Consider the following 23,997-nt stretch of genomic DNA (forward strand, 5'->3'; position numbering starts at 1 on the left):
GGGTGTGGCAAGAATCCTAGTCTGATGCATATTAGGAGATTGGCTGAACAGGATGATGTAAGTAATACAGTTTTCTGTTCAGCGTTTCTATGGGATTGTTTATGGATATATTCATTCTTTTTCTATGTATTCATTACCTATAAGTCCTATGTATTGTTTTATCACAGTTTACATAATGTCTAAAAACTTCAGAAAACTGGCTTTTAGTTATATAAAAGTCTGTATTGTATAAGCAATGCAATATTCTATATACAGTTCATGAGTATTGCTATCTTCTTACAGAATAATAGTCTTTATTTTGGCTTTCAAAACCAGTACAAAACAAGAAAGGGCATCTAGTGTAACATAAGACATCTGACCGCTGGCAAAACTCTAAGACTGTGTTCCCCACCCTATGTCGCTCCAGCTTAACTACAACTTCCAGCATGCCCTAACAGCTTAATAGGAGCTGGCATTTCAAAACAGCTGTAGAACCAGGGTTGGAGACCATTGCTCTAAGATTTCTCTCTGACTCTAAAAGTAAAGGAAGATGCAAGAAAATGTTGGCGATATACAATGAACGGATTCTACTCAGACAGGAGAGGCCACGCAGGAACATATGCAGGAAGGAGACGGCGGAGAGGCATGTCTTCATTGTATTGCTTTGGCACAGGGGCAGCGAGTGAAAAGGCACTTGCACTTGATTACAGGACAGGAGCGTTCAGGGATCCAGCCCATGCAGGACGAGGATTTTATTATGCAAACATAGTCATCTGGAGCCACTGCAATGAGGTAACAAAAGATATTTAAAAGCATGAAATACCTGCCATTCCAAACATGTGCGCCTGACTGTTTTCACTGACACTGACTGGTTCTCGCAAATGGCCAGGGTCTGAACACTCAGATCTGGACTGATCAAAACTTTGGACATGTTTTTTGAAACGACCGTGAAACTTTAAAACAAAAAGAATCCAAAAAACTTTAAAAACTTTACAACTGTTGTAAAGTTTGTACAGTGTCGTTTTATTATTTGTATTGTTTGTATTCATAGCATTATACTATAGGTCAGAAGTGATTTTATATCAAGGCTAATATGAGTCATTGGAGGGTTTACCGTGAAGAGGGTGAAGTTGATGACACCATCTTTATCTGTGTCCATCCCCTGGAAGAATCCTAAGAGAGAAGAAAATCTATATTACGTCACAGATCATTTACTGTCATTACTGTGCAACTATGGCATTCGTATTAAAGGGGTACTGTGGAGAAATAAAATGTTTTCAGATTGACTGGTGTCAGAATGTTATACAGATTTGTACAGGATTTCTATTTAAAAGTTCTCAAGCCTTTCAATACTTATCAGTACTGAGCGGACTTCGAACCCAAATAAGCTTGAAGTTTGCTCAACTCTACTTATCAGCTGCTGTATGCCCTGCAGGAAGCGGTGTATTCTCTCTAGTCTGAAGCAGTGCTCACTGCTTCCACCTCTGTCCATGTCAGGAACTGTCCAGAGCAGGAGAGGTTTTCTATGGGGATTTGTTACTGCTTTAGACAGTCTCTGACATAGAAAGAAGTGGCCGTAGAGAGCACTGTGTCAGACTAGAAAGAATCCACCACTACCTGCAGGACATACAGCAGCTGATAAGTACTGGATGACTAGAGAGTTTCACATGCAAGTAATTTACAAATCTGTATAATGGTGGTTTTACACGGAGCGATAATTCGCCCGATCGCACAATTAACGATTTTGAATGAACAATGTTTTTTTACAACGATCAGCGTTTAGACGGAACGATACATCGTACCGAAAAATCGTTATGCGATCGTTTTGCGATCGCTTAAGCCTATCTCACACATAGGTGAAATCGTTAAAAGACTGTTTACACTGAACGATCTGCAAAGTTTTTGCGAACGATCAACAATGATTTGAGAACATGTTGAAAGATCAAAATGAATGATTTCTCGCTCGTCGCTTGATCGTTCGCTGCATTTACACGGAACGATTATCGCTCAAATGCGATCGTTATCGTGCAAATTCGAACTATAAATCGTTCCGTGTAAAACCACCATAACTTTCTAACACCAACTGATTTGAAAAGAAAAAAAAGGTTTTCAATGGAGTACCCTTTTAATACAGCTGCATTTCAGCTTTTGTATCACAGCTCGACTGAACTATGGTGATTAAGGGTTAGCTAAGGAGAATCACAGGATACAGCCATAATATGAGACTGTAAAACCAGCCTAAACAATAGTACAACAAAAAATTATAGTAATAATAAATTAATAATAATATTTTGACACCTTGGTGAGAGCGGCTTCAGTGGTATAAAGGGACCTGAAGCCAGGCTGTAGGGTCGATTAGAGAGTTATTAGAGAAATAGTGGGTTAGGCGAGAATAGACCAGGGGGAGATTTATCAAAAAGGTGTAAAGTAGAATTGTCTTAGTCGCCCCCAGCAACCTCCTTTCAAAGTTTTCTTAAAAAATGAATAATTCCTTTAAAAAAAACTTCTATTATCCACCACCATCATATTGTATATTGCAATATTTTTTTGCCAGTGATCGGTCATGCCATAATGAGAAAAAAAAACATAATTCCTGAGAAGCTGCACTGTGAGAAATACTGTGATGTGGATCACAATGCAAAAGGATAGAATTTTTAAACTGGAAGCCCACTTACTAAACATGGTCTCCAACCGGATTAGACAACACACAAAGCTATCAAAATCCACTGCCAGGTCAGGCTCTGCGTATCGGGTGATGATCAGCTGGTGCAGGGAATTGCTCAGTTTAAAACCTAGAGAAAAAAATTGTTCAATAATCATAGGACAGCTGTTCATTCAATGTACCAAAGTGACACGAAACCAACCTGCAAACTCCACCGCCAGACGCATCTCATAGGCGTTCATGCTTCCAGACTTATCCATGTCAAATTTCCTGAACACAGTCTAATAAAACATGAAGAAGATATGTGAATGGTACTCTACAGCCTGCCACATCTGATCTACCATCACAGTGTCTAAACACAACCGCAGCACCCTGACATCTTACCAAATAATTCTTAATCTTATTCCACAGGACATTGAACTCCACCATTCCTAGTTTTCCATTTCCATCTTTCTGTGACATCAGAGTTAAAGAAAACATCTATAATTTTTCAACTTCTTTAACAATGATGACCTGCGAAACACATTACTTATAGTATGTACTTATTACTTAATGCTAACTTTATTTTATCTGTGACATGTGACAGATTACAAGCTGAACTATTTGCAATTCCGAAGCATTGTGTAACAAGTAATTCTAAACTGTATGTTATACAATAGGAGACGGAGCAGTGTCCCACTGCGATTTCTGCAGGGCCTGTAATTGGGTAATGTTTGACCAATTCCTTGTTGCATATGTGTCCTTATACATGATGCTTTCTACCAGACTGCACTGGTGAAATGTGGTAGGTATGGCTGTGAGCAATGGTGGATCCATACACAAATCTAGATACTTGCCAGTGAAAAGTTTGCTCTGGTCTAGCTTCTGCACTGTTTAGTGCAGACTCTCCTAGTAAGATGATGTGTTTGTGGAGAGCTAGCCTCTCTAGTGAGAGGATGTGTTTGTGGAGAGCTAGCCTCTCTAGTGAGAGGATGTGTTTGTGGAGAGCTAGCCTGTGAGAGGATGTGTTTGTGGAGAGCTAGCCTCTCTAGTGAGAGGATGTGTTTGTGGAGAGCTAGCTTCTCTAGTGTGAGGATGTGTTTGTGGAAAGCAAGCTTTTCTAGCAAAAGGATGTGTTTGTGGAGAGCTAACCTCTCTAGTGAGAGGATGTGCTTGTGTAGAGCTAGCCTCTCTAGTGAGAGGATGTGTTTGCGTAGAGCTAGCCTCTCTAGTTAGAGAATGTGTTTGTGGAGAGCTAGCCTCTCTAGTGAGAGGATGTGTTTGTGGAGAGCTAGCTTCTCCAGTGAGAGGATGTGTTTGTGTAGAGTTAACCTGTGAGAGGATGTGTTTGTGGAGTGCTAGCCTCTCTAGTGAGAGGATGTGTTTGTGGAGTGCTAGCCTCTTTAGTGAGAGGATGTGTTTCTGGAGAGCTAGCCTCTCTAGTGAGAGGATGTTTTGAGATAGCATTTCTGCTAAGGGGTGTGCAAGTAAGCCTCTCCCTGTAAGAATAGGACATTAGAGGGGAATAACTGGGGACTGTGGGGACTACTAGCAATACCACAAGTCCTTCTTATACTAGCTGCGCCTCTGTGCACTGCCAAATAAGCGGGTAAAAAGTAGAAGTATAACAACCATAAAAAATATCACAATAAAAGATACATCCATAAGGTTCACCATACTGCGGCAAGACTCCACGCTAAAACCTTTGGAGCGAAGGTCTTTATCTGAAAATAAGATCATGATGAAAATAATATGGATATTATTATGGGGTTGTCCAGTATTATAGATTAGTGTCATTTAGTGTCCAGCTTTGTCCAGTTCATCATCTGATTCAAATCTGAGTTAAAACAAAAAAACTAAAAAATTTTTACCAGGATTTCCATAGACTTATATATTGATGGTCTTAAAATAGGCAATCAATATCAGTGGAGGTCTGATTTCTGGGACATCCCCACCATCAGCCCCTTTAACCCCTTAGCGACCCATGACGTATCTGATACGTCATGGTGCCGCTCGGGGTGTTCAGAGCGGGGTCCCGCCGGGACCGCGCTCTGAACGTCGCTGATCCCGGCTGACACGTGCAGCCGGGCAGTGCCTCTATTAGCCGGTGCGGGTCCCGTTGCCGCGACGGCTAATTAAGCCTCTAAGTGCAGCTGTCAAACCTGACAGCTGCACTCAGAGGCACTGCGCCGCACGTCCCTGGTGTCTAGTGGGACGGATCTCCCCCCCGCGATGCGATCGCGGGGGGGAGATCCGTTCTTCTGCCCGTGCCGGGCCTCAGCGTCGGAATGACGCTGATCCCGGCTCGGCAATAGATTGCTATGGCCTGCAGCAGGCCATAGTAATCTATGACCGATCTAATCGATCTTTGCTGTGTATATACACAGCATTGATCTCTATGAGAGATCAGTGCTGTCTATATACAAGTCCCCCAGGGGGGCTTCTAGTTACAGTCAAAAAAAAAGTAAAAAAGTGTTTTTATTAATAAAAAATCCCCTCCCCTAATAAAAGTCCAAATCACCCCCCTTTTCCCATTTTATAAATATAAATTAATAAATAAATAAATAAACATATTTAGTATCGCCGCGCGCGTAATCGCCCGAACTATTAATTAATCACATTCCTGATCTCGCACGGTAAACGGCGTCAGCGCAAAAAAATTCCAAAGTGCAAAATTGCGCATTTTTGGTCGCATCAAATCCAGAAAAAATTTAATAAAAAACGATCAAAAAGTCGTATATGCGCAATCAAGGTACCGATAGAAAGAACACATCATGGCGCAAAAACTGACACCTCACACAGCCCCATAGTCCAAAGGATAAAAGCGCTATAAGCCTGGGAATGGAGCGATTTTAAGGAACGTATATTTGTTAACAATGGTTTGAATTTTTTACAGGCCATCCGATACAATATAAGTTATACATGTTATATATCATAGTAATCGTAACGACTTGAGGAACATGCATAACAAGTCAGTTTTACCATAGGACGGACGGCGTAAATGCAAAACTCCCCGAAATCAAAACAAATTTGTTTTTTTTTTCAATTTGACAGCGCAAATGATTTTTTTCCGGTTTCGCAGCATATGTTATGGAAAAATAATGCCTGTCATTGCAAAGTACAATTGGTTTCGCAAAAAATAAGCGCTCATATACGTCTCTAGGTGAAAAAATGCAAGCGCTATGGACTTTTAAACTTAAAATGGAATAAGCAAAAGCGCAAAAACGAAAATAGGCTTTGACCTTAAGGGGTTAATGTTTACCTTAGCTCATACAGTACTTGCGATTGTCATGATGTTACTAGTGGCAGTGCTGTTCTAGTCAAGTGGACCAGACAAGGCTGGAGTACCTTGCACCAGTGCTACCAAAAATATGACAATTACAGGTATGAACAAAGGTAAATAAAGAGGCTCCAGAACTCGCATGAGTTCTGCAACCTCTTTAATCTGCTGATCGGCAGCAGTGCTGGAAATCACAGCGCTGTCCATATTATACAGACAGCCATTTAGATGATAGGTCATCACTTTTTAAAACCTGGCTATGTTGTTTAATCATAGGCAACACCTAAACTACATTTATTAGTTCTATACACCTAGTGATATGAATAAGAAATCCAATATTACAATACATACTGTTTTGCTGTTATAGTGTTAGATACAATATTTTCACTATATGTCATATTAATATTTAGTTTCTATGCAACAACAAAAAGTATACAATAAAAGTAAACAGTTCAGCAAATCTCAAGCACGCTTGGGTTCATTCGAACCCAAGCATGCTGCATTTGATCACCAGTGGCTGCTGAAGTTGGATGCAGCCCAAGAGACTCCTGGAAAATATGGATTCAAGCTATGGCTGTATCCATGTTATCCAGGCAGCCTTCGGGCTCCGTACACCTTCTGCAGCCACCGTAAGTCCTAGAACTCCTATTGCTTCCCTTTTTCTATGTACTGGAGGATATACTTACGTTTGCCCATGATTTTGTTTAAGATGGACTGTAGCTCCAGTACACTTATTTCCATATCCTGTATATAATAAAGAAATATGTATCAGTCATATCTCTAATAGATAAATATTCACTATGTACTTGCTGATCACCACCTTAAAGAAAACCTGTCACAGTGCGGATTGTAGTCCATTATGCAGGTGTCATGTTATAGAGCAGGAGCTGAGCAGATTGATATATAGTTTTTGGGGGAAAGTCCTAGGATAACTTTTCATTTGTTCATACAAATCTCTGCTCATTCTGGGCTAAATAGTTAAGTGGGCGGTCCTGCTTAGTGATAGACAGCTCTATATGAGCTACATGAATAAATAATAAGTGATCCTTAGATATTTGAGAGTCCAGATTAGTAAACAACTATACAAATTAGAGTTCATTTAGACATGACAGGTTCCCTTTAAGGATTGGTTGTCAGCTGCACCTACAGTATTTTCCCAGAGAAGAGCTGATATCATGAGTTACAGAAGCACTGACGTCGCCCAAAAGGCAGCTGTTTTTACCCTAACACTTATCATTCACTGTGTAAAGAAAAGCATACATAGGGCGATGTTCAGCCGATAATCACTTCATATAATAGGGCCCTAAACTGTGCAGGTTTGATCTCTAAGGATACCCCATAGAAGTCCCTATGCCTGTACTTATATATGAAAATAGTTGTAATAAAATCATACCGCTCCAGCAAGCTGCCGGAATAGGGTCTTGAATGCTTCGTCAAGCTGACTTTCAGATAAGTTTTCCTTTCAGACAAAATATTAAGAAATATTTTAATAGTCAGGCAACAAACGTTAACATTGAGACACAGCTAGAGGCAGATACAGAGCAGCCATATACTTCTTATAATGGGGAGGGCAAAGACTGAGCAGGTATATGAGGAAAGGGGAGCTATTGTGCCATCCGTAACATATAATTATATGAATTATAATTTATATGCCTTTATCCAGGTTTTAAAGCCATTTTGCAATGGTGAACCCTTTATCTCCAAACAAATAAAGGAAGCATTGTATTGGGAAAATTTCAGAGCTATTTTTGCATGATGAAATATTTATTAATCATGGAGATTCTGCCCCTGCTGTCTATGTGGTGACATTTCAATACCTAGAACTTGTACAGAATGATAAGCAAGTGACTCTGTAACATGGGAAGAATTTTATTCAAAAAATGACGTTTTATATTACTGTATATTGTGTTATATGGGGAGAATAAATTAAACATTATTATTATCATGTCACAGTGCCATTTCTATACTGGGCTCTAGATTATAGCTACGTGCATTTCCTAAGGTCATGAAAAAGGATATGTAATGTAGCTCTCTGGTGCCATCTGTTGGAGACAGCATGTAATAGCCAAGCTAGAATCTCTCCCAAAAAAGGAAATCTTCCCCATAGAAACATAGAAGATTGTTGGCAGAAAATAAAACACTTGGTCCACATCTAGTCTGCCCTTATAGTAATTACTTATTATTATCTCATGATAGATATATGCCTATTTCAGGCAGGTTTACATTTAGTTATTACAGATTACCTAACACATGTGCTGAAAGTTTATTCCAAGCATCTACTACTCTTTCAGTAAAGTAATATTGTCTTAAGTTGTTTCTCATCTGTTTCCCAACTAACCTCTCACTGTGTCCTCTTGTTCTTGAGTTCTGTTTTTTTCTAAAAACACTTCCCTCCTGAACCTTATTTAGTCATTTAACCTATTTAAAGGTTTCGATCATGTCCCCCCTTTCCCTTCTTTCCTTTAGACAATACAGATTCAAATGCTTTCCTGATATGTTTTATTCCTCACACCCTTTAACATTTGTGTAGCCCGTCTTTGAACCTGTTCTATTTTATCAATATATTTTATAGGTGAGGTCTTCAGAACTGGACACAGTATTCCAGATGTGGCCTCACCAGAGCTCTTTACAGCGGGATCACAATTTCCCTCCTCCTACTGGTTATACCTCTAGCTATACAGCCCAGCATACAGTTGGCTTTCCCTACCACCTGGTTGCACTGGTGACTCATTTTAAAGCTGTCAGAAATCACTATCCCTAAATCCTTCTCTTCTAAAGTCTTTGCCAACACAGAACAGCCGATAAGATACTTAGATAGAGGATTCCGCTTCCCCAAGTGCATTATTTTACATTTGAAAACATTGAACTGCAGTTTCCATTGTTTGGACCACTGATCTTATAAAGCTTAATCATTTTCAAACTGTTTTTGGAGAGATTCTGACTTGGCTATTAAATTCACAGTCATGGTATAAGTGTCCCTGCCATTTTAAAAATGTTTGATGCATCAGACAAACCAGTAAAAAGTTTAAAAAATGTTCACCCCAACTGATCACTAGACAGCACGGAGAAGTGCGCTACCAACCATGTCCTGATTGGTTCTATTATACAGACCATCCAACACTACTGGATGGAGATTGCAGACAGTCAGAACAAGATGTAGACTATCGGTAGTGCTCTTCTCTGCGCTATCTAGTGATCAGTCAGGGTGTCCTCACTTATACACTATGCAGATGTACATTCCAAAAAGTTAACTCCCCAGGTAGATAAGTCAGATTACTTCAAAATGATTATAGGTGTGGTCTAGTTAGATACTGGGTCTTGCCACAAGAGGGTGTGAAAGTGCTTCCCCTGCTGTCCTTATAAAAGGAGCTCAGAAGCTATTTTGGGGAGTGTAGCTTATATTGTCATTAATTACTCACCTCAGATGGTAAATTAGCTGTGATTGGATCGTCCATTTCCCTGAAGAAGGAACAAAAAACATATTTCTGAACAAAAGGCATATAGGGAGTTGGTTAATAAGACAGGTATTGTGCTGCCTAGAAAAACCATACAGTGGAAGGTATATACTGACACCAGTAGTTAGTGAGTCATCCGGTGTGTGACATCCCTTCAGGCACCTGTCGTGCATATGAACTCAAACCCTTCAGTTTTCTAAGAAAGCTCTGTACATAGCCCAATTCATATCCTCCAGCCAGATTAGGCTGTAAAATGGGCTTGATATTGCTATGTTAAAGGGAACCAACCAGCCCAATTTGGCTGATTTGGTTCCCTGGTGCACAATACCGGCCGCGGCTGCAGCATAAGTTTTATATCAGAGAGAATGAAGTTTTGATCCGCCGGTGCGCCGCAGGGAGAGGCAGGCAGGTTAGTCATCTGGGCAGCTCCCCATCTGTGTGTAGTCACCAGTCTCTGCCTGTCAGCGTGCTCAGTGGGAATGATTGACAGACAGAGAGGCCAGTAACGGGTCTCTATGGGATAGGTGGAGCGGCGAAATGCGCAGGAGGTTCTCAGCGCAGATCCCGTACTGTGAACGCACCCAAAAGAAGTTGGGAGGGGGGGCTGGGAAACAGCTTTTTGAATACACAAAGAGGCTTTTTTGCCTAATAAAGCCTATTACACAGTTTTTTAAAACCACTTGTACTATTGATTTCTGCAACAACAACAACAACAACAACAACAACAACATTTTGAATGACACTTTAAGCCTAGATATATCCCCGTCATGTGTATGACGTAGTTTCTATCAGCTTTTTATCTTTTGGTGTCTTTTAGCTTCGCAGAGTTTAAAAGAAATTACTTCTTGTCTTCAATAATACTTACACTGTTCCATGACGGTTTTCTGAGAAGACTCTCAAGACAAAATCTCCCTCAACATTGGGCTCGAAGGTGGAAGGCACCACTATGTATTCTCCTGGGGGGAGCTTGTTCCGGGTGCTGACTTCTCGCAGGTTAATGAACTGTTCGGAGCGTGCACGTGATGCGTTTGTTAGGAAAAAGTCACGTTTAAGGTGCACAGCTGACTGTCCCAGGAACTGGTGAACAAATGAATATAAAAATATAATAAAGAATGCAGAAAAAAAACATTCCCCTATGCATGTGTTGTGCATAGGGGAAGGGGGGCCCTTACAGTTTTTTTCGCTATGGAGCCTGTGAACCCTAGCTACGCAATATTTTAATAAAGACTAGTTAGAAAGCATTAATAAAAATAATGTATTTCAAAAGGCAGCAGATTGTTGTAGCTCCCTCCAGAGACAAATAAGTCTTGGTGATTCTAATGCCTACGCCAAAAAGCCTATTTAGTTCAGCAGTAGATATAAACCCCATTCATCTGTCAAGACAAACATACAAACATCTCAGAGATGCCCAGACATAATACATACCTCTCTGGGAACCTGCAGAAGGGGAAAAAAAAGGAAAAAAAAAAAAAGTTTATTTTCAATTCAGTTTGTGGGCGATAAATTATTTATTCCCTTTAATTCACATATCGAGATTGAATCAGAAATTTCCCAAAATAGTACATGTCTTGTATTGTAACCCCATTTAAAGGAGAAGTCCCAGCAGACCCATTTTTTAGCAAGTGCTGGGGAGGATAAAAGAAATTGCTCTTACCTCCTCCACTTCAGCACTGGTGGCCATATACCACCACTCTGGTTTCCCGCCGCAGGGACCCCGGTCGTGATGTGCGAGGTCCGCCATTGACTGGCTGAGCGGACCTCACAAGTCACAACTAGAGATGAGCGAACCGGCCGAGGTTCGGGTTCGTATGAACCTGAACTGTCTGCTTTTGATTCCTGCTGTCTGCCCGCTCCGTGGAGAGGTTGGATACAGGCTGTATCCAACCACTCCACGGAGCGGGCAGACAGCGGAATTCAGAAGCCGAGAGTTCAGGTTCATACGAACCCGAACCTCGGCCGGTTCGCTCATCTCTAGTCACAACCTGGGTCTCTGCTCAGTCTAGATAGCATCCAGGTCCGGGGGACTGGAGCGGCAGTACGTGGCCACCAGTGCTGGAATGTGAGAGATAAGAGCTTGGTATTTCTTTCATCCTTCCCAGCTAAAAATATTGTCTTTGGGCGGAATTCTCCTTTAAGCGACTGCGGACAACCACTTTTATATTATGGTCATAATTCTATCAACACAGACATTTTACTGGTTTTACTGGTTTATAAATGATTCTAGTAGCAGTTACACAATACACACAAGAATCTGCTAAACACACAAAGTACCTCATAAACAGCAAAGCCGATGGTCTCCATGTCCTTTCCAAATCGCCTCTCCTTCCTTCGGTTCTTTTGCATGAGGGCAAGAAGAAAGGTGCAGCCTTTTTCAGAACCGTAGTCATCATCGTCATCTTCATCTTGCAGCTTGATTTTGAACTGAGGATTAATCCAGAAGGTTGCTGTGCAGCAAAAAGTATAAAGAATTATACCAGCAATAGAATAGAAAACAAAATATTTCCTATTAGACAACATTTTATTTACAGTGGTTATCTTAAAAGAAAACTTCTCACCCATCCACAGATTAGGTGATAAGGTCCGACCACATTGTCATGGGAATAGGGATCCCAAGAGCCCCTGTTTAAATGGGTACTCCGGCCTGGGGGCTTTTTTTTATATGGCCGGGGAGGAGGTGGCTGAAGGCAACGACGTCCACTCACCTCCCCGATTCCAGCGGCGGGTCCCGTATCGCAGAACTTAGGTGGGATCCCACCTCCGTCACTGACTGGCTGAGCGGACTTGAAACGTCATGTCTCAAGCCCGCGTCAGACATCAGGAAGCCGCCGGGCGGCGGGGACTGGAGCACCGCGATATGGGACCCACCGCTGGAACCGGGGAGGTGAGTGGACGTCGTTGCAACCTCCTCCCGGGTTATATAAAAAAAAAGCCCCCAGGCCGGAGTACCCCTTCAATGTAGCACTATTTAAACTATTTAATAGTGCTACGACATATGAGCAGCGAAAAAGTGTGAAAAAACATGTCGATTAAGGTGGCGGCTGACTGTACATTATCACATTTCCGTATGTGTCTACTTTATCAAGTTGATCAGATTTAGATTCTGATATATCTATTCTCTCAGTCTTCCTGACGTGAAACTGAAAATAATATTTTGAGCTTTTGCTTTTTCTGATGTTATTTTCCATCCTCTAAGGGCCAGAAGTAATATGGATTATAGATAGACATTTTTTGGTAACTATAGATCAATATGGAAAGTACGATTTATTTTTACACAAAAATTTCAACCACCATAAAAGTTTTATTTGTCACAATGAATTGCGCACATAGCTCATTACTATAGAGTAAATGCAAATATCCTAGGCCTAATGGACTTTGGTACACTCCAAGAATGTACAGAAAGCAGATTGTGGCAATTTATCTCTGATTCAGATGAGACAGAGGCGTTGTCTGACTGTGGTTGGATGAAGGCTGTAGAGAAATAAGCATTTCCACAGATTATTGAAGAAGTAGATTGTTTTACAATCGGTGCAATAGTTTGAACTCTATTGAAGTGGTTTAATAGTGGTTTTGATACAAATGAACAGAAATAAACTCGTTACACTGTGTAGTGTGGCCACAAAATGGCTGATTGGTGCGGTTTCCGGGTTTGGCACCCCACCAATCGGTGAGCATCTTCTGAATAGCTCAACAGTCAATTTCTGCCTGGAAAACCTTTAAAGGGGTTGGCCACTTTATAGTAAAATATTTCATTATACAGTATTACTAGGTGTGCTCACTGCAGCAGCTCCATATGTACCTCATAGAGCTAAAATCAGACTCCACTCCTCTAGGCTGTGCTGCCCTGCTCTGTGGTGAGTCTGCCCATTAGATGGTCAACATTGAGGAGTGTGTGACCATGTCATGCCCCCAAGTGTCCAACACGGAGCCTGTATATGCTGATGGTGGACACTGGGGGGTGGGGCATGGTCACATGCTTCTCCATGTCAGCCATCTTATGGACAGACTCACCACAGAGCAGGACAGCACAGCCTGGAGGGGGGGAATCTGATTTTTAGCTCTATGAGGTACACAGGGAGCTGCTGTCAGTAAGTAATGTGAAAAAACTGAGCAATTTTACTATAAAGTGGCCAACCCTTTAACAGACTACACATTGCTTAAAGCAGCATCCTGCATCCATGGAGAAACAGCTTCCTGCCATCCTGTCCCCAAACAGTTTAGTCAAACGTCACCCAATCCAATCTATTTTAATGGCTAGGCCAACTCTCTTATGTGTATAGGGGCCTTGTGAATCTTGCAATATATTCCAGAACACCTAAAATGATGATATTTACCTGGGAAGTTTCTGCACCCGCCGGCTGTGCTCCCTTTCCTCCAAGTTCCACTGTAAAGCGTTGTGTTCCACTTGCGGAATTTGCGAGCAGTTAGGGCATCGGGAGTGAGGTTACAAATCTCAAGGCGAGAAAATTCTCGAAGGAAATCTTGGAATGACATCCTGTAAGTAAAGAGACCAAAGATGATGATTCATAGAGACAGAAAACAGATTTACTATATAAAGCGATGGACACGAGTCTATAGTTCATCTGCCCATACTGTGTGTTAAACATGTAGGTCTGTAGAGTATGTCTGGAGAATTCAATGTAAAGTGAGCACTGTATAAAAAGGCATGTAGCATTTTCTTATACAAATCTATGATGCATCACTGTCAATGAATATTACATTAAAATGTTCATTTGACCAGTGTACTAAAAATTAAAATCAATCCTGTAGTCTGTGCCAGGCAGAAAAAAAGCTTTAACGCTGACTATAGTAAGAGCTGCAAAATTGTCAGCTACTTATAAATATTAAATGGGTTCTTCATTGCACTTCACAAACACTGCTGGAAACCATCAGATTTTAATAGGAACCAGTCCAAATCTGCATTAGACATTGTCTATGAACATATATATCCATGTCCATATCTATGTCCATCAGTATACAGTATGTTGCATTTTACAGTTCCGTATGTCATTTTTTACTCTTCACTCACCAAAATTCACCATCCTCCATCTGATTTCTCAGTTCACCCCTCTCTGAAGGATCCACATTATTCCACTCATTAGAGCTACAAAGAGACAATGTTTTTACAGTTTATTTAAATTTTTAAAAAAGTTAATTCTAATATATATATATATATATATATGTGTGTAAATAGTTTATTACTTATCACTCCACGCTCCAGTCCACTCCACCTCTCCCCATGGATTCCTCATCCGAATTAGCTTTGTGTTCTGACCTCTATAGTTGACCTAAAACACAAGAAAGAGGTTGGATTTATCTCAATTGTTATCCTACCACAGACCTTGACTACAGAAGCCTCAAGAATACAAATTGTATAAAATTAGAATTTCTTTTAAATTGTTTGCTTCACAGACTTTATCCAAAACATATGTCTGTACAGAATCTACATTCAGCCTGCTTGCTCCATATTATGGGTGGTCTCATTAAGACTGATGTGGTGCTAATAAAGGTGCTTTCTTCTGCATGGTGGTCACCCGCCACCTTCATACTACAGTAGACTCCTCCATGTGATCCTCATTCAGACTGAGGATGCCTACTTTGCATTTCTAATAAATTGCTTCATGATGCTAAAACAATGTATTGGAAGATCTTAAAGGGGAACTGCAGTGAATTTTTTCAAATCAACTGGTACTGGAAAGTTTTATAGATTTTTAAACTACTTTTATTTAAAAATCTCCAGTTTTCCAGTACTTACCAGCTGCTGTATGTCCTGCAGGAACTGGTCTTTTTTTCCCAGCCTGACACAGTGCTCTCTGCTGCCACCTCGGTCCATGTCAGGAACTATCCAGAGCAGGAGAGATTTTCTATGGGGATTTGCTACTGTTCTGTACAGTTCCTGACAGTTCTAGTCCTGCACAACCCATTTTAAAGGGTAAGAAATACATAGCTGCTTATTTTTTTATTTTTATTTTTTTAACTGTGCCACACCTATTCATAGGATATAGTAATGCAGCTCAGCTCTATTCCCTTTAATAAAGGTGATCCATAATACAAAACTTGTAGACAAGTAGATCTCCGTTTTCCAGCCATGCTTTGTAACCTAGTAAAACTTCTATAAATTATGTTAGGAATGTTAAAAAAGGTGTGTGCCAATTAAAGGCGAGTCCGTCAGACACGTGCAAAACTACAACTCCCATCATGCCTGGACAGCTAAAGCTTTGGATTTGGCTGTCCAGGCATGATGGGAAATGTAGTTTTGCAACAGCTGGAGGGCTGCAGTTTGGAGACCCATGCTTATACATTCCATCCCTAAAATAAAGGTAAGCTGAATTGGTGGCAAAATCCCAGTATATTAAAACCATAGGCCTCCTTTCAGGATACCTCAGACTTCCAGAATCAGGCTTCCTAGAGGACAGAAGCTAGAAGAACACTGGGGAGCATAAAAAGCTTTGTATAAACTTTATTTACACAGTCATCCGCCGCGCATCACTATCACATGTAGTGATGCGCGGTCAGCAGCTGATGATTTTTCAGCATGTTAAAAGACAACAATCAGCTGATGATCACTTTGATTGGCTGATCATTGTTTTTACTACACGGAACAATAATCTGACTAATTGGCCTGATTGAGCAGAGATTGTAAAAATATTGTTCGGCATTATGAAATAACAGCCGTTATTGGCCTCAAAATGACAGCCATCCGAAAAGAGAACCGTGGCCTAAAAAGTTAGTTTTGCTTTTACAGGCTCTAGTCATGAGTGTAAGTTCTGCTTTTTCTCTACACAGCCTCTGGAAACTGCCTTATATCTTCCCCTCTATGAATATAGCCTGTGTGAGCTGTCCTTCAAGATTCTCTCCACCCTGTCGACAACATGAGTCGTGTATCTCCCTTCCAAGCTGCTTTCTAACTATCTCTATCTCTCTAACTTTGAGAAAGTGTAAGGTCAATCTAAGTAGAAGCTTAATGGAAGGACATTTCTAATGAAGACTATTTAGAAAGATGCTTCATTTTACATTCAGGAAACAAATTAACAATAAAAAAAATGTTCAAAAGTGTCCATAGCCTACATGAATATATAAATTATTTGCTTTAGTTGCATAAATAATTACCTCTTTGGCTCCTGTAACAGAATATGCATGACCTTTGACCAGTTTCTTGAAGGTTATGGCTTCCATATCATTTGCACTGGTTATCTATGAACAAGAAGCAAAAACAATTAGACCAATTAATGTCATATGCATGAAATGGTAAAAGACTCCTAGAGTTCACTTACATCAATTGAGCACCCCATAAGGGAACCCCTCTCCACAGCCTTTATAATAATGCTAAAAAGGTCTGCAGGGGGCTTCTTCAGCTCATACCACTCGGTAACTCCTCCTGTAAAGTCTTCAAAACCTTCAGAAGTGCTTCCGCCTGAAAGAGCTTCATAACTCCCATTAGCTCTGCAAGAACATTGCAGGAATAGGTCAATTGCATAAATATATATACTGGGGTGCTGAGGTTTCTGCAATAATACCCTAAATAAGGCAGTTTGTATGACATAGCTTAGGAAGCACTCATACTTAGCATAGGCCTTCTCCAGTAGTGCACTCCAGAATTCATTCCCAGCAGCTGAGTGAACGAAGACAAGTTTTCCATCCTTAACCGGAAGAAGGTCATCTACCACAACATCTACCCACTCACCGAACTGCCATAGCTGTAAAGAGAAATGGGGCTTTGTTAGCATTTTATATCCATAAACAGGTGTTATGTACAGCACTGACTAAAAATACCTTAATTCTATGTATAAGTCATGCAGTTTTATATTCAAAATATAGTGGTTTATTAGTTTACCTTGAGGATGTAAATATAAAAATGTGATTAAAATGATAAAAATGTAACGCTTAGATACTTTTAAAATTGTGGTTAATTGTTGTCTAGGGTCAGTTGTGTGTACAATTTGGTGCAAGTATAAACAAAATGTATAACAATAGAAAAAAATAGTGGAACAAAGGGTAGATAAAGAAGTCACAGTTGTGTAAAAAAAAAAAAAAATAGCTCCCTAGAGACCTAGGGCGTACAGTTACGTCCAGGGTCGTCTGGTGACAGACTTCCAGGCTGTAATTGTACATCCAGGGTCATCTAGGGGTTAAAGTATAACTGTCATTTAAATGTCATTTTTCAGAAATCAATAAGTATCAATAGTACAAGCAATTTTAAGACACTCTGTAATAGGTTTTATTAAGCAAAAGATTTTTCTTCTGTACTCAAAAAGCTGTTTTCCTACCTGCATCCTGACTTCAGAAAAAGCAGGAGTCCATTATGTTCTATGGAGAGGGGAGGGGCCGAGGGGGATGAGTGAGCATGGAGAGGAGACAAACAGCTCTGCAAAACACAACATCCTGCCATCTTCTCTCACTAAGCTCCCAGAGTAGCAGTGACCTTTCTGATCTGTGAATCCACTGTTTTATGTGCCCAGACAGTATTCTAAGCTGGGCTGTTTCTCTGCTCTCCCTGCTCACTCATCCCCCTTGGCCCCTTCCCCCTCTATTGGTTATAATGGACTCAGCAAACCTGTTTTCACTTTGCTCCTCTGCAATGAAGACGGCCTGATAATAAGCAGATAAGAAGGGGAGGGCTGCAAAGAACCTTTTTGCACACAGAAAGAGTCTTTTTTTGCCTAATAAAACCTATTGCACCAAAGATTTCTGCAAAAAAGAATTTTAATCAAATTAACACTTTAAATTATGTGATGTATGTTTCATGGAGCCAGAATATTCAGCTATTAACGGACATTGTTTTCTACCATGTCTGTGATTTGTTTATTTGCTATGAAGTAGTATTCCAGGGGTTGTAGTAACAATAGTAAAACTTCTGCCTAAAGCCATACTTGGATAGCTACACTATGTCAGCTTTGTTAGCTAACACTGACAAACATCCTCATCTGATCTGTAACTTGCTTCATTGAAGGCAGCAATATCAGCACACGGGGATATCAACCACACAGAGCGACCTGAGTAGTTAAAGGGGTATTCTGCTGAAACATAACTTTTCAGAGGCTCAGTAAATGAGCAGTGATCTTGCCGATCGGTGCTTGATTACGATAGTAATCGAGTGGTCTAATATGGCCCTTAGGCTTCTGAGCCAATGGGGATTTCCCAAAGAGGGGGTCAAGGTACGGCTTCTGTTTTATTATGGTTTTGAGTCTCAATGAAAAAGGGGAAGGTCCTGTTCCCTTTATTTTAATAACAATGTTAACCGACAAAAGTTATGGGGCATATTTGTTAAGAAAGGAGAAGTACCTATACCTGTTATTCAAAATCTAATTACCAATGTAAAGTATGTTTGTGCTTTTTTAAGGGGATCAGACAGCTTTCATTTTACATGTACAAGACATAACATACAGCAAAATGTACAAGGCAAATAGAAATTATATAGGGAGCAAAGCAGAATTGTCCCCCCTGCACTGTGCCAGGTTTATTACAGTGGCTAAGGCTGTTTGATACATTGAGTGCATGTGTAAAGGGTCTAGTATAAAGGACCTATTACACAGGCCAATTTAGAGGAACAAGAGAGCGTCGACCTGTCAGTTCAGCGCTCATTTGCTCCTTGTTCCCCGTTCGCTGCCAGCGCTCTTACACGCCGACAGCGAGCGGGGAGCCTATAGGAGATAGTGGCTCCTATTACATGGACTGAAGGCCAGCAGACCATTGTCGTAGTTTTTTTTAACATATTGAAAGACAAGGATCAGCCGACATTGTTCATGTCGGCTGATCGTTTCCTTTTAACGCTAGCTATTACACCAAGCAAGCTCCCAGCTCCCTGACAGTGCTTTTACATGTGCCGGCAGCGAGCAGGTATGTGTGTGTGTAGGGGGACGGGGAGCTGCGGGAGAGGCTAGAGATAGCGGCGATTAGGCTGAGTTCACACTGAGTAAAACTGGCGGAATTCTCCGCTATGAAATCCTGCCAGCCTCCGTCTCATACTGGCAGTCTATGGGAGGCTTGCATGCATCCTCTTTCTACGCCTCTCCACTCGGAATAATGGACATGTCCATTCTTCTTCGCGGAGAGAGGAAGAGCGCAAGCCTCCCATAGACTGGCAGTATGACACGGAGGCTGGCGGGATTGCGCAATGGAGAATTCCCCCAGTTATACTCCGTGTGAGCTGGCCCTTACGCGGAGTGACGGCCAACAAACCGTTACTTTTGTTGTAAATTTTGAAAGCTGAAAGACAAGGATTAGCCGACATGTTTAAGTATAAGCGCCTGTTTAAAATGTACCAAAAACTTGTTGTACTGCAGTTTCTTCGCTATTTAAGCCAAGGTCTGATAGTTGCGCTACTTATCCAGAGCCCACAGAAAAATGAGGCTTTATGTAGGAAAAAAAATTCTAAATTAAATTTACATTATTAGGCTGGGTTCACACTACGTATATTTCAGTCAGTATTGTGGTCCTCATATTGCAACCAAAACCAGGAGGGGATTAAAAACACAGAAAGGATCTGTTCACACAATGTTGAAATTGAGTGGATGGCCGCCATTTAATGGCAAATATTTGCTGTTATTTTAAAACAACGGCTGTTATATTGAAATAATGGCAGTTATTTACTGTTATATGGCGGCCATCCACTCAATTTCAACATTGTATGAACAGATCCTTTCTGTGTTTTCAATCCACTCCTGGTTTTGGTTGCAATATGAGGACCACAATACTGACTGAAATATACGTAGTGTGAACCCAGCCTAAAGGCCCTATTCCACAGAACAATTATCGTTCGTATTCGGCCGATATCGGCTGCTACGGACGATAATCGTCCCGTGGAATAGAGTGCAACGATCAGCCGACATCGTTCATGTCGGCTGATCGTTGCAGTCGCTTGTTTTTCAACATGTTGAAAAACAAGCGACTGATATAGCAGCGATCTGCTGCTGTCGCTCCGTTGAATAGGAGCGTCGGCAGCAGATGCTGCTATATCCTATGGGCTGCCTGGCCGATCTAGCGATCCCCCCGCAGCTCCCCACCGCCCCTCCCGCACTCACCCGCTCGCTGCAGCCGCGCGAATAGCGGCGGCAGCGAGCGGGGAACGAGGAGCAAACGAGCGCTCGTTTGCTCCTCTGATGACCAGTGGAATAGGGGCATAATTCTGCACTGAAATTAGCAATGTATGCAGATTATTTGGGGCAACCAACTAATAACATTTTGTAATGTCACTCATATACAGATGGCTTTGATTCCTCTGTTTGCATCTGCAGCTTTGTTTTTCACAAAACCTCCCTGCAGGATAATACTGCGGCCTTTGGCTAACCTGGCTTCCACACGCCACCTGTCATGGATGTGTGTCATGGATGGCTTAGATAAGTGGACATGGAGGTGTCCAGCATACAAACACACACAAAAAGCAAAGGACTGACCACACTGTGCCAGGCAAGGTGCAGATATGGTGAGGTAAATTTCATCTCTGCAGCTTTCCCTGACAGTCAGAGTGTTCCCTTCTTTTGTCAGGAAAGTGATTCATCCGTGTGTTGATGCAGTCATCTGACCCCTTCTGAGCAGGAGGAGGGCAGCTATACCAACCCTTCCACTGCTGGCATCTAAGCTTGTAGCCGTCTTCAAAACTTTTTTTTATTTATTGTGGGATTACTTAGATAAATCTTTAATCCTCCAAAAGTAACAAGCTAATCTCATATAGGCAAAAGCAGGTAAATGTAAAAAAAGAGTAAAGAGTATAAAGCAGCATTCGCTGTAAGGGTATGAAGCAGGACTCGGCATTACAATAGTTAATCTTAAATGTCTCCACCCAGACCCTTCTGTTGTATGAGAATAATCAGGACAAAGAGAAGACAAAAGACGCACATAACATCACATATACGGGTTCACGCTCAGAGCTTGTATTGTTTACGGACAGATCAGTAGAACATAAAAGCAATCTCTTCTGGACTTACATACAGTAGATTTAGTCTAATTTCCCATCATACATAGAATGGTTATTCCACTGCTCAACTGTGTATATACATGTCCAATAACTATGGGCATGATCACACAACTGATTTTTGTGTGGGTTTTGCCATTGAATATGCTAAATCACATCCTATTAATGTTAATGGCAATCCATTATATTTGTTACATTTAGAGGATGCAAAAACATGATGGACTACTTGTGTCTTACAAATAAAAAGTATATTATAGCCTCAGACTAGTCTGAGGCATGGATTTTATTTATTACTATGGTAGTATGTTAGCGATACTGACAAGAAGAGCACAAAAATAGTGTAATATAGCCAGAAAGGGGTGGGAAGTAATAAGCGTATACCAATCGCTCAACCCTGCAGGCAGCTAGTTAGCGTCTAAGTCCCAAGTCAGTAAGCTATCTTACAGGACCTTAGAGACAACACAGCAGATGTGTCTTGAGCTTATCCGATGCTGAGTCTTTTGGATAACAAAAGCGGGATATTGTAAATTAATGGTATATGGTACATCACACAGTCCTTATCCGATAACTGAAGAGGTATCAACCACAGTTACTCCGCTGTGGCATAAAGTAATGCCTTACAGCAGGATTTAGGACGAGCACCTACTGCTAGCTCCCATAGTGATATTTTAAATTGCACTTCCACAACTTTGCATATTTCTTTTAAAACACAATAAAAGCACAATTTTAAGCCACTGGGGAAAATGGGGTATATTAACTATTTATATAGGATTGATCTCAAACACTACACTGTCGGTGCCTCGGGTTCGGTCCGGGTGTTGAGAGATTTCCTTTACAACACTGTCATCTATTCAGGACCTTAAAAGGGAACCTGTCACCACGGATACCAGGGTGAAGCCCGCCCGACCTCACGGTGGAGCCCCTTATACTTACTACTTCCTTGAAGTCCCAGTCTCGGACCCCGTCCCGCTGAGAAATCGCAGTCGGAAGCCGGGTGCACGCTCACCAGAGATGAGTCCGACGCCCATAGAGAATGACTGGAGGAAGGGGTAAGTATAAGGGGCTCCACCGGGGGTCGGGCGGGCTTCACCCTGGCAGCCGGGGTGACAGGCTTCCTTTAATCTGCTGGATGTGTACTTTATTTTTTTTAAATCCATTTTACTAAATTTTGTGCAGAGAACAATAAAACATATCACAAAATACAAGTATCATGTATTCTTGCTCACCCACACGGGGCACTGTACATGCATACGTACAAGAGTATCAAGTATTGGATTATCAGGATGGTGTAACAAGATCTGTTGCATAGTACATACAAACTACATACTGCCGCTAACATAGGGCCCTATTCCACAGGACGATTATCGTTCGCATAATCAGTAACGATAAACAATACAAATGACCGCTATTGCGAAAGACCTGAAATCGTTCACCCATTTACATGGAACGATAATCGTTACTTATGATCGTTCTTGCGGTGGTCTTGTCGTCACTATTGCGTTCGTCACTACTGCGAACGACCGAACGACGTCTTATTCAATGCGAATTATTTGCGAACAAGCAACAATAAAAATAGGTCCAGGTCTTATTAAACGATCAACGGTTTCTTCTTCGGTCGTTAATAATTAACTGCTATTTAACCGAACGATTATCGTTTAGATTCGAACGACTTAACGATAATCTGAACGATAATCGTCCCGTGGAATAGGGCCCATAGACTCTATGGGGCAGATGTATTAAACTGGTGTAAAGTAGAACTGGCCCAGTTGCCCCTAGTAACCAATCAGATTCCACCTTTCATTTTCCAAGGAATCTTTGAGGAATGAAAGGTGGAATTTGTTGGTTGCTAGGGGCAACTGAGACAGTTTTACTTTACACCCCTTTGATAAATCTCCCCCTATATTCGTTCTATAGTTGTGTACACAGTATAGTGTCAGTGTGTTTGAACACTAGGGGCCCCAAACCCTATAAAATTTCTTGGGATGACCTCTATCTTTATATACTAGTTGTTCAAAGGGGAGCACACCATTGACTATAGTCTTCCATCTCGACATTGTGGAGGGGTGGTGATCACCTTAGAGCAATGACTTTGCATGCCAGAAATAACATTTCCCTAAGAAAGAGTGTCTCATGATGCAGCCATGTCTCCTCGTCAAGTACTCCAAATAGACAGACTGATGGTTCTTAAGGGATGGGTTTATCAAGAATCTCTTTAAGGGTGCCTTCACGCGTTACCGTATCGCTGCGTTTTTATCGCTGCGTTTTTTACATGCGTGTTTCGATTTTCACATGATTTTCATGTGAAAATCAAAACTCGCATGTAAAAATCGCACCAAAATAAAAATGCAGTGTTAAAAACGCAGCGATACGGTACGTGTGAAGGCACTCTAAGTAAGGAAACAAAATTCTGCCAGAAGGACTGGACATATGGGCACTGCTAAATTAGATGCCAAAGCTCAGCTCTAGGACTGTGACATCTATGGCATTCGTCTGAAAGCATTCTCCCCATACAAAATAAGCGTACTAGTGTAAGGTAGCTATGGCGTATCATACAGAGCTGTATTATCTCATGATTTGCTGCCGGGGATACAGCTGTATGTGACGACATTACCTCCTGCCAATCCTTTGCAGTCAAGGAGGGAATGTGAGTTTTCAAATAGATTTCGGCAATGAGTGGTGTAGGTGAGTATATAAGGTTGATACCAATTCTTTAGGCCCTCACAATTTGAAAACG

At 41.2% G+C, this 23,997-nt stretch overlaps 1 protein-coding gene across 1 annotated transcript in view; it reads right to left on the bottom strand.

The window, feature by feature from the left end:
- Positions 1 to 201: 201 nt before the first annotated feature.
- The window catches only part of CAPN1 (calpain 1), a 39,638-nt gene continuing 15,842 nt past the window's right edge, over positions 202 to 23,997 (bottom strand). Inside the window, exons 5-22 of the mRNA XM_069965566.1 lie at positions 16,916 to 17,049; positions 16,627 to 16,795; positions 16,463 to 16,546; positions 14,555 to 14,640; positions 14,382 to 14,456; positions 13,687 to 13,847; positions 11,627 to 11,799; positions 10,781 to 10,792; positions 10,221 to 10,432; positions 9,320 to 9,359; positions 7,294 to 7,359; positions 6,587 to 6,644; positions 4,280 to 4,344; positions 3,026 to 3,094; positions 2,844 to 2,922; positions 2,655 to 2,771; positions 1,094 to 1,152; positions 202 to 761 (exon numbers count right to left, since the gene is read on the bottom strand). Of these exons, the coding sequence (XP_069821667.1) occupies positions 735 to 761; positions 1,094 to 1,152; positions 2,655 to 2,771; positions 2,844 to 2,922; positions 3,026 to 3,094; positions 4,280 to 4,344; positions 6,587 to 6,644; positions 7,294 to 7,359; positions 9,320 to 9,359; positions 10,221 to 10,432; positions 10,781 to 10,792; positions 11,627 to 11,799; positions 13,687 to 13,847; positions 14,382 to 14,456; positions 14,555 to 14,640; positions 16,463 to 16,546; positions 16,627 to 16,795; positions 16,916 to 17,049 (1,686 nt within the window). The 3' untranslated portion in view covers positions 202 to 734. The remainder of the gene's footprint in view (positions 762 to 1,093; positions 1,153 to 2,654; positions 2,772 to 2,843; positions 2,923 to 3,025; positions 3,095 to 4,279; positions 4,345 to 6,586; positions 6,645 to 7,293; positions 7,360 to 9,319; positions 9,360 to 10,220; positions 10,433 to 10,780; positions 10,793 to 11,626; positions 11,800 to 13,686; positions 13,848 to 14,381; positions 14,457 to 14,554; positions 14,641 to 16,462; positions 16,547 to 16,626; positions 16,796 to 16,915; positions 17,050 to 23,997) is intronic.

Source organism: Dendropsophus ebraccatus, chromosome 4, assembly GCF_027789765.1.
Source record: "Dendropsophus ebraccatus isolate aDenEbr1 chromosome 4, aDenEbr1.pat, whole genome shotgun sequence".
Taxonomy (NCBI): domain Eukaryota; kingdom Metazoa; phylum Chordata; class Amphibia; order Anura; family Hylidae; genus Dendropsophus; species Dendropsophus ebraccatus.